At 34.5% G+C, this 10,847-nt stretch overlaps 1 protein-coding gene across 1 annotated transcript; it reads left to right on the top strand.

Annotated features, from left to right (window-relative positions):
- The first annotated feature begins 472 nt into the window (after window positions 1–472).
- Window positions 473–8,291, top strand: LOC129000452 (UNC93-like protein MFSD11). The gene is made up of 8 exons (XM_054427416.1): window positions 473–559; window positions 2,698–2,867; window positions 3,855–4,031; window positions 4,781–5,031; window positions 5,899–6,024; window positions 6,638–6,812; window positions 7,357–7,492; window positions 8,072–8,291. The coding sequence occupies exons 1-8, from the start codon at window positions 473–475 to the stop codon at window positions 8,267–8,269; spliced, it is 1,320 nt and encodes a 439-aa protein (XP_054283391.1). The 3' UTR covers window positions 8,270–8,291.
- Window positions 8,292–10,847: the final 2,556 nt, after the last annotated feature.

Raw genomic sequence — 10,847 nt, 5'->3', positions numbered from 1 at the left:
AACTTCTATCAGTTACTTTTTAAGCTGACTAACTTATAACTTCTATCAGTTACTTTTTACGGGACTAGCTTATAACTTCTAACTAGTTAGAATTTTTGACTAACTTTCCCAACTATGGACTTTCTCAGGTGTTCGAATCCCACCATACACCAATAGCAATTTCCCATGCGATAATGCTGAACTGTAACCGTGTCGTACATAATTAGGTAAAAATAGAAGAGGAGAAAAACTCAGTACTCTATTTGAAGTTCTTCCTTTACAAAGGTGATGGCAATAACGGTAAATGAATTCACAACACTTAGAATGTTCTAAAGCAAAAATTATCCAAAAGGCTTAATTTACTACACAATTACAGTACACTGGCAGTTTCCGTTTGCTACTAACTGTGAGGTTGCTTATCAGTAGATAGCGATCAGTCATCAGATGTTTAGCAGATGATAAGTGATCAGATGAGCAAGCATCAGTCTCCAAAATGGACCGCAAAGATCTCAATGTAATTTTCCTCAGTGTTTACCTTATGATATTGTTCTCTGCAGAGTTCGCAGTTTTAAATATGCAGGTTAGTTTCCATGTGATTTTTAGTAATTTAATAGTGGTTATTTTATGTTCTGAATGAGGTAAAAATTACTTTTATACTAAAATATATCTGGTACCCATTATCTTCAGATATTACATTACAAATGGGTTACTTGTATTAAAAGATTATCTATGAAAGATCATTTCTAAGAAATTGGGTAGATACAGTATGTAACATAGAGCAAAGGGCCTAGATCGTAAAGATTTACATTCGGATAGTTTGGCTGGATGGGAAAGGAGTCCAAATTGTTACCAGAAACACAAAAGATTTCACGATAAAAATTTGAAACAAATGTTAGAATATTTCACTGCCACTGACAGCATTTCAAGCATATCTTGCCAACTCAAACCAGGGAGTATAATATGATCGTTAAATGTAAAATGTAAAAGCTGACCCTCTTAACAAGTAGGCTAATATTATCTCGTGAAAGAATATACATTATTTTAATTCAGTACTATTTGTTGGAATTGGAATTATTCATTAAATACTGTGAACATGTTTATCTTTTAAGAATGTAGTAGGTACTGCAATATTTTAGCTAATTCTTTTGGGGGGATCCCAGATCTTTCTCACCCATTCAATTTTATTCAGGACTTCAGACCACATTTGAATCAAAAATATTTTCTTAGGATGTGTGAAATGAAGGTTTTATTTATTAGATTGTATACTTTGTAAAAATACGTTTTTTTAGCTAAATGAATAAATTTGCATTTTATGAACCCCAAGTCATTGTTTATAATGCATCTCAAATTAATTAGTTCGTAAACGGAAAATGATTTGGGTAGACAGAGTCATATTATTGCAGGTTTAATGTACAAATTTGTAGCACATATTACATCTAGAATTTGCCACGTCATACTACTAGTTTTTACAAAATTTGCACGGATAATCAAATCATTTCTAAATATAGGATTTGAAATGAAAAACAAACATTTTAAATGCAATCAGAGTTTTTTCTTCTGTTTTAACACCTCTCAGTGAACCATGAACCATGAAGCTTACTCAAGACGACTATTTAGAGTTATACACTAATTTTAGCAGTCTAATCAAGTCAATCAATGGAATTACATGAGACAGAAATAAACAGTATCTCTACTATTATTAGTAATGCACGTCAGTGTTTGATGTTTTTGTGAGATTACAGTTTTGGCACACATATTTGACTAAGGTTGATGTGTTATATTTTAGTTTATTCGAAAGCAACCTCACCTTCAGACGAAGCTACGAATTTAATTATTGACACAAATATTAATACTCATGTTTTTTTTTAGTTACCATAGTAAAAAATAACTTGTACTCACACTCATCATCTCTTTTACTCTTCACTGCTTTAAAATGTTTAAGATAGTGCCTACAAAATCCTGTAAAACGTAAATTGATTTTTTGTAAAAAAATGTGTTTGGGTAGGCGAAATCTACATTAAAATCCTAAATTTTACAAAGAATCGTTTTTGTAATTTCCTAAGCTGGAATCCTGTTGAACCACAACTAGCGCAGTAGTCATCTAATGTATAATATCTAATGTAAAAACGCCATTCTCATTGATGTATAATATCTTCTAATAATGCCAAGGTTTCCAAAATACCAATCAGGTCTTGGAATAATTTTTGAATTGGTGATGAGATTTCCACGGCTGGAACACCAATCTAGCTTAGTGACATTTTCTGATCCGTCAGAGCTCTAATCGGATACTATAATGTATTAACTAAGAAATGGTTAATCAATATAGTAAATTTGTCCAAGCACATGGCGACCAATGGTGCTAACAAAAACTCTTATAATACAACTGTAAATTTCATAACTAAACAATTCAACGCAATGTACTGAGTTAGATTAAGGAACTGTGACGCTATTTATTGTATTGCTGTACATGAAACAAATAAAGAAGATTTGAATTTGAACAGTAACTCCTGTCCCTTGCTGAGTGCAAACTGAAACCATTTTGGTAAAGAGTAGCGCAGCACATGGTTCTATATCCAACCACCATGCCCACCAATGCAGTGAAGAAGTATTCCAGTCATTCACAGTGATGAAATAATTCAACAGATTTGTCAACACTAACACTAATAACGCCATAAGATTAAAAGTGTTTTACACAAAGTATGTTACATATTTTTACAGAAAACAATAATCTCGAGTATTCATGACGAGAGGCCCGACTTCAAGGTGGAAGGATACTTTGTGACAGGGATTGCCTACACTGTGTTCTCAGTTTCTGTGTGGCTGGCTCCTTCCATCATCAGTGTGCTAGGGGCAAGGTCATCTATGGCTCTGGCCACCATCGGTTACATGTAAGTCACCAACACCATACATAATGTACTAACTCAAGGATGTACGTTAGGTCAGATGCCTAGTTGTATAGTTTGTTCTACCATTTGATTTGTATTGATGGGTGAGTCCGGGTAAGACATTGTACTTTCTTTAAACATTTTTTTTTAAGCGAAAAGAAAAATAAATATGCAAATAATACGGAAAAGGGAAATAATTACTTGGCATTTTAAGTTAAATATAACACTATGCCAGCTTTATGTTTGGTTACAGGAAAAATGTAATTTTTTGTAAACATGATTTTGGAGTTAGCCGTAGGTTTGTTTTTATTTAGTGGAAGTGACAATAACTTTTTTATATCATCCCAAATTTTTGAAATGTTTGGAAAATCTCCCCTTAGGCTGGTAATGGGTATTTACGTAAAGGATAGTGGTTATTGATGTTCCTGTCATTAGCTGTGAAGCTAATATTTATAATACTAAATACATAAAGCTAGTGCCACTTTGAAATCAACTATAACAATTGCAGAATTTTTTTTAGAATTTAAATGGTATTAATTTACAATCTAAACAAAGTTGTTTGTTTACTAAGACTACCACTATCCTTCCAATAGTCCTCTACTTAGTCTACCGATAGACCTCTACTTAGACCTAAGATAGATCTCCACTAATAATTCCGATAGACCTCTACTTAGACCTGATATTGATCTCCACTAATACTTCCGATAAACCTCTACTTAGACCTCAGATAGATCTCCACTAATAATTCCGATAAACCTCTACTTAGACCTCAGATAGAGCTCCACTAATGCTTCCGATAGACCTCTACTTAGACCTCAGATAGATCTCCACTTAACACTTTTGATAGACCTCTACTTAGATCTCAGATAGATCTACACTAATACTTCCGATAGACCTTTACTTAGATCTCATCAGATAGAACCCCACTTCCTGTATTATTCCCCCGCTATACTTGTACATGAAGATTATTAAAGTGACTCGTGTTAACAGTTTCTATCTGATGGCCTTCAACATAGAGGAGGCTTGGACCATGTACACGGGTGCTGTGGTGGTGGGTGTGAGCGAGGCATTGTTGTGGACCTCGCAAGGTCATTACCTCGTCACCAACTCTGAACCACACACTGTTAACCGAAACCTAGGCATCTTCTGGGTCATCTTCAGCTCTGCGTAAGTCTTATTCTAAAAGCATGATAGTTTTTATGTGTCAAATTGCTGCATGAAGAGTCTAAATTTGAATATGATTTCTGGCTTGCTGTGAATCCTCTGGATACAAGGTGAAAACTTACTGTGTCATGAATTGAACCCAAGTAGTATATAGAACCATCGTCAATTGAACGACACAAATGAAGTGAAGTACAGTAGCCTCTTGCGGGGGACAAAGTTCAATTGCGTTGAGGCAGAAAAGATTGGTAGCCTAACACTCTAGTAAACAGAGGTCTCTGGAGCAACTTTTGGATTTGTTTGTGCAGTTACAATACTTTCGGCATGAAAGAGCAGTATTTAAGCTCCATGCCAACAATCGGCCTCTGCGTGTGCACTAACACTAGGATATTAATAGTAGAGTGATCTGTTCTGCATCTAACATAGGGAGGCATAAAACTTAAAATGTTACAAAGTACCAAGTCCGTAATGCTTAATTTTTTGTCCTTGCCAGTTGAATGCTTTGCCATAGTCAAGAAAAGCGGAAGAAATAAATGGTTCACTGTCAATTTAACACTGTGTGAGAGTTCTAACTGCTGGATTCTGGATTTGTAGTTTTGTTTTAAATAAATTTACTTCGCTTAATACGTTGAATTTTTGTAGCAACTTTCTCAACACTTGTTTTAAAATATAAATAAATAAATAATTAGTCTTTATAAAAAAATAGTTGAGTCTTTGTCAATAGCTTAGGCTCACTTTAATTTATCTATCCACAGAGAGTTGTATGGCAACATATTCGTCTACTACAAGTTGGAAGGCAAGAAGTACATAGACGCTGAGACGCGTAAGACTGTTATCTACGTGATGAGTAGCATCGCAGCAGCTTCTCTACTCATGTTCACAGTCCTGGGAGGCTCCAAGGACACTGAAGATCACAAGGAAGGTCCTGTACAAGCCCTCAAGAGGACTTGGCACATCTTCAACACTCCTGATATGAGGGTCTTGCTTATCACGTTCATGTTCATTGGTAAGTTATGATTTGTTGCGCAAGGAGAAAGCTTTGAACTTTTGACTTTAGCAAATTTTAGGTGTGGTTATCAAAACCTTTAGATCAACTTGCTAAGGCCTAAAAGCAACTCGACTGAGTATTGCATATGAATAGAGTTTTGAGTGCTGTATAGACATGCCCATAGTTGAGGAGAACCAGATGAACGATATATTGGCTATATACAACTTCTTTGGGAGACTCCCAATGTCCTAGAGAGGGAGGAAGAGAAATATATATTCCAGCTTTGAACCCTCTATCTTAGTGCACATTAATTCGGCAAAAACCAAGCAAATTCCTCACTCTGGACCTTATATTTCATAAGGTCAAGGATAGATTGTTGGTGGTGTCTATGACAGTTGAAAAGCTATTGCCAACTTTGTAGATTCGCTCTATGCTTTTGCACTGAGAAGGCACCACACTGTCCTTCTTCACGTTTGTAATTATTTATGTGCTCACATAAATAATAATCAGTGAGCACATAAATAATGAAGAAAATAAATGAATAAATAAATAAATAAATGAAGAAGGACAGTGTGGTGCTGTACATAGTACAGGAACCAGATTGTTAAGAGAGAATAATGTTTTGTTCATTAAGAACTTCACAACCTGAGCTGTCACTAATCTTTTAGTCCCTTGGACAAGAATTTGATACACCAAAGGTTGTAGTAAAAAAAACCAAGTATTGCCGTTGTATGAATAATCATTACCGTAAAGCTTTGTTACTATGGGTTGTTGAGATCCGTTTTGAGTCAGAAAGCTTTATGATAAAAGAGGTAAGTTTTTTAAGCTAGTTTCCCACAAGGTGTAGCTCAGAGGAGTGTATTAGGTGATATGTTGTCAGTGTAGGCATGCAGCAGGCTTTCCGCAGTGGCATCTACAGCGCTAGTGTCGGCTTTACACTCAAGTTTGGTGACTCGGCCAAACAGCTGGTCGTACTATCTGGAGTGTTCCTTGGCACCGGTGAACTTGTTGGTAAGTTTACTTTGTGAATTGAGTCCAAAATGCTACAATTATCTATTGTACTTTGTGACTATCGTGTATTATTGTTGCAGTGGAGATTTTTTCCCTTAGGACATACTCACTCGACTCCTTTAAATAAAAAAATCGGAATCAATGTAAAACTCTATAAAATATTGCCCAAAGCTATTATATTTTATTGTGAAAGTTTAATTAATCATCTGAAACAACCGCATGCAAATAAGAGAACCCATTCCTAAAATCTGTTCTTGCCAAAATACTTCTATCCTAACTTTCTGGGAAATGAGCATTATGAAGAATTTGGCTCCTACCAAAGGTGCATTTCAATTTGAATGTTTATATTTTTTTATATGACCATCTTCTCAAGCTGCTGGGATTTTTCAGACCCACATTGATTTTTCAGACCGAATGTATCTACTTAAGAAATAGCCAACAGTGTACAATTCTGTTACATCTATGCTAATCATAAGGAGTTCTCTCTTAAGGTCAGATCACCCAATAAAGAGGTGGTTAGCCACAGTCCCTCCTCCACTTCTGGTTCAAGTTGGAGACGTATCACCAGTAAGCCTCAACTAATAAGCAGTCAACTAATACCCAATGTTTGTAGGTGGAGTGTACCAGATATGGCTGAGTGGATGGACCAAACGTCACATGTTTGGACAATGCTGGGTGCTTGGTACTGGACTACTTTGTCAACTCGTAGCTTACACCACCATGTGCCTCAATCTACCAGCAGACTCTGTCTTTGGCAACACACTGGACCAGTCCTACCTGGATCCTAGGTACAATATATGTTGTATAGACCTCACTATACAGTTAGTTGCTTTACTCTTTGTGGACCAGAATATCGTTGTTTGAGGAAAGGGATCAACTGATTTGATTTGATTCTGAAGTACAGTAAAATCACCTGGTTTCTGGTAAATTTATCAAGTACTTTTTCTAAATGGCATACAATTTTTTAGTTTTAAAGTTAACGTTTTTTACTAGAATACAAAGCCACAAGATAAATACTTACACTTCGGACAGGCAGTTGATAAATGGAAAGGTTTAAGAACATTAATTTAAATTTAGAAAATTCCGTTAATTGATCCGTTTCCAATCACTATACTGAAACAGCAACAAACTATATTGATGTATTTTTAAGCAGGGTAAGCTTCAAATGAAATGAAATGATCTGGGTGTAGTTTCTTTATGGAGTAAGATGAGATATTTCCTTAGCCGAGACCATGTACAAAAATACCAATGACATCTGGGTCCAATCTTGAACCATGAAAAGCTACACTAATTTTTCTCTGGACAGTTGTTTACAATGTCTCTGTTTTCCAGTGCAGTTCTGGCGATGATGTGCAGTTTTCTCCTGGGATTCGCTGACTGCTGTTGCCACACACAGGTGTATTCTCTCATGGCTGTCATGTTCCCAGAGGACAGCTCACAGACATGCGCCATCTATAAGTTTACCAAGGTGTGTCCTTTATATCAATTTAATTTTCCTAATACCGTTTTCTTTTTATTTAGGTTATATAAGGCAAAAGTGTTATGGAATTGGATGATTGAGCAATTTTGTATGGTAAAGTGTTTAGATGCTTAACTAGAAAAATTAGAGGCAATTGGATTGTAGTATACTGATAAAACTAAGTGATGATAATCTCAACTTCATTATTTTTTTCTCTAAAGGGAGACTGTCTTATGAAGTAACAGTCTTGTAAAGTAACCTCTTATGAAGTTTCACTGTCTGGGTAGACGAATAGTTTTACATTCAAATCTGAAGATCGCTGGTTCGATTCCAAGTGAGATCGTTACCAGACCCAGATGCCATTAATCATTTGGCTCTCAACTAATGATGCTATCTGACAAAAGGTCGGTGTTGGATGGACCTGGGTTTGGATCATTCTCTTACAAAAAGAACCTAAAAAGTGCCACAGGCGTAGATATACACAAAAATTTAAAATAAACAGATTTACCATTTTTAAATATTCTCTCTTTTGAAACCTTCTGTGCTGTTTAACTTTTTAGTCTTTTAAACTGGTTGTGTTCCTGGCAGGGTCTCATGGTGGCTCTGATGTTCTATTGTTCCAACCACCTCAACCTTCATCAACAAGCCGCAGTGCTCGGTCCATGTGCTGTCATCGCCAACATTGCGTTCTACAAAGTTACCAAGAACGTCGTCCGAGCTGTTAGCCAACAAGGCAACAACGATCTTCAGCTGGAAACTATAAAAAAAGACATCTCCGCCTCGTGACAGTAACTAATGGATGGCCAAAACTTAGAGATAAGTAACCGTCAGCATAGATAAAATCCTTAGTAGATTTCTCATCCTTTTGGAACAGCTGAAGCCAATTTTATTGTTATCTCTGTCCGTTAGAGATTGTGTTTTATTTACAATTTGTTTCTTGTTATTTCATTCATTTAAATCCTCATTTACCCAAATAAAACGATCTAATCATAAACAATAACTCGTTCCCTAGTTATATAACCAAACAGTAAAGCACAATTATTGATGAAATTAACCTTCAAATAATAGAAACACAATTTCTTCGATACTAGCGTCACCGGACATGAACTTGACTCAAAAAACGAGCTTCCTAATTTACCATGGGATGAGAAGTCTACTTGTGTTGGTTAGTCTATGTTGTTAAGCTGATGATGTTGATACCATTAACTGAGTAAAAATATTTTTATATTTTTTTGAGTTTGCTATTTTGAAAGTTTATCCTCTTATTAAATTTGGTTACATTAATTCTCATACTAGATTTTCCCTAAGAACTTCATTGAATTCACGTTAAAAAAAAAATCCTTATTTAATTATATTTATCTGAATGATTTTGTAAAAATCATGAATAAAGCAATCAGATACTCAGTTTCCTCTCATTAAAAAATTAGTTATGTGTATGTTAAAATTGATTTTACAGTAAGTAGTGACTAGTGTTTGCTAGCTAATTATGTATTTATGTATAGTTTAGTAATTGTATATTTTGTCGTTAGGTATGCTCAATATTTCAATATTTGTTCAATATTGTTGTATTTGTGTTTCAATAATGTTAAGATATCACTATTTGTAGATAAAATTGTATTGACTGTATGTTGTTTTCTAAAAAAAATGCAATATTTTTTCAAATACTTTTTTAAAATCCTTTTTCAGACAATCCAACGTTATTAATATGGAACTAGACAGAACTATCAGAGAAAAATTACTACTTTGAATATCGAATACGTGGTAGTTGATGTTGATGGGAATGGAGTGAGATTTCTTGTTTTGCTTTGTTACTGATTAATATCAGCAGATTAGCTTTTACTTTAGAAAGACTCTGTTGTTTTTAGGTTGCTGTTGTTGTCAGATCGCAACATAAATTTCACAATATTTACAAAAACTATCTGCAACTTTAAAAACTATAGTCTGTCCAACTTAATGTGTTTAAAGGGTCCTTTGAAATGTAATAGTAACAAGACCACAGCTTTGGGCCGGTCCCTTAAAAACGATTTAAAAAAGCCATTGGTATAGAAACACAAGGAAAAAGTTTGATTATTGGACTTATTTGGGGGGAAGGAGGGACAAGTTTTAGAGTTTTTTTTTCAATTTTCAAAATCTTGTTTCTCTCACAATCAAAATACTGATATAATGCTCATTTTGTGGTGCTGATTGGTACGGTACTTAATACTTATTAGAAGACACTCTAAATTTATGGTACAAATGAGTCACACAGAGCAACAAGGATCTGTTGTCCCACATTTGGTGACAGACAGGTCACAGGTTTATGTAACAGCTGGAAGTAACTGATATGCCAATGTGGTATAGAGCTGTAACTGAGCTGTAACTATGTAGAATATGTCAGTCTTGTTTTCACCACCTCAATAACACATTTAGTATAGGGCCTAGAGCTGTTAAGCTAATCCATAGTATTGCTGGATATGATTCATTAAATTATCGTAGGTTGGTTGTTTCATCTGTTATACAATGCTTGAAAAAATGTATTCCCTCTTTTAAAATAATGTACTTTGATTATCACTTTTTACCTTAGATTCATGAAAGGGGAAGCAATAATAATTTAATTTTAAAATAATCATTTTTTTTTACCTAAACCGCTTTTAAATGTTGATTGATTTGTCCAACTTGAAGGTTAAAATTTAACCTCTTCATGTAACAATATAAAACAATATTATGTAACCTATATCCAATTTTTGGAGTATATAGGATGTTGACATTTACATTTCTATTGATTACGATAATTTTAGTGAACTTCCCACAAAACGTTACCAATTGCCGTTGGTATCATTCTAAGACTTAGACCCGGGACTGATTAAATTTTTATTCTGACAACCCCAGCAAAAATAATATCCGTTTGGATTCATATACATGTGAGTCTCTTAGGACAATAAGGTTAGTAATAAACGGTATCAGCATTCTGACACATACTTTCTCCCATAAGATTGTCAACAACCTTTCTCATGAGTAAGCGGTGAGAGTAAATATACGGAAATGGGATTTGTAGGTACAATTTTCTTCAGAATTTAAAGGACTATAACATACTAAATTTTTATCAAAATCGTTCTAGCCAATTTTGGGAAAATCCGATTTTCTGTTATTTTATGGGGATTTTTATGGGAAAATAACATAATTTACCATAACTTTTGAACCGTAATTTTTACAGAAATGGAATTTGTATAATTTTGTTTAGAATATAAAGGACTATAACATACTAAATTTTTATCAAAATAGTTCGGGCCATTTTTGAGAAAATCCTATTTTTCCAGTTTTTTATGGGGTTTTATGGGAAAATCCCCATTAAAAATAAAATTATCTAAAAAATGACAAAAACTAT

This window comes from Macrosteles quadrilineatus, unplaced genomic scaffold, assembly GCF_028750875.1.
Source record: "Macrosteles quadrilineatus isolate MER2022 unplaced genomic scaffold, UCM_ALF_1.0 Scaffold_8__2_contigs__length_117827958, whole genome shotgun sequence".
Taxonomy (NCBI): domain Eukaryota; kingdom Metazoa; phylum Arthropoda; class Insecta; order Hemiptera; family Cicadellidae; genus Macrosteles; species Macrosteles quadrilineatus.
This window is presented reverse-complemented; position numbering and strand designations above follow the sequence as displayed.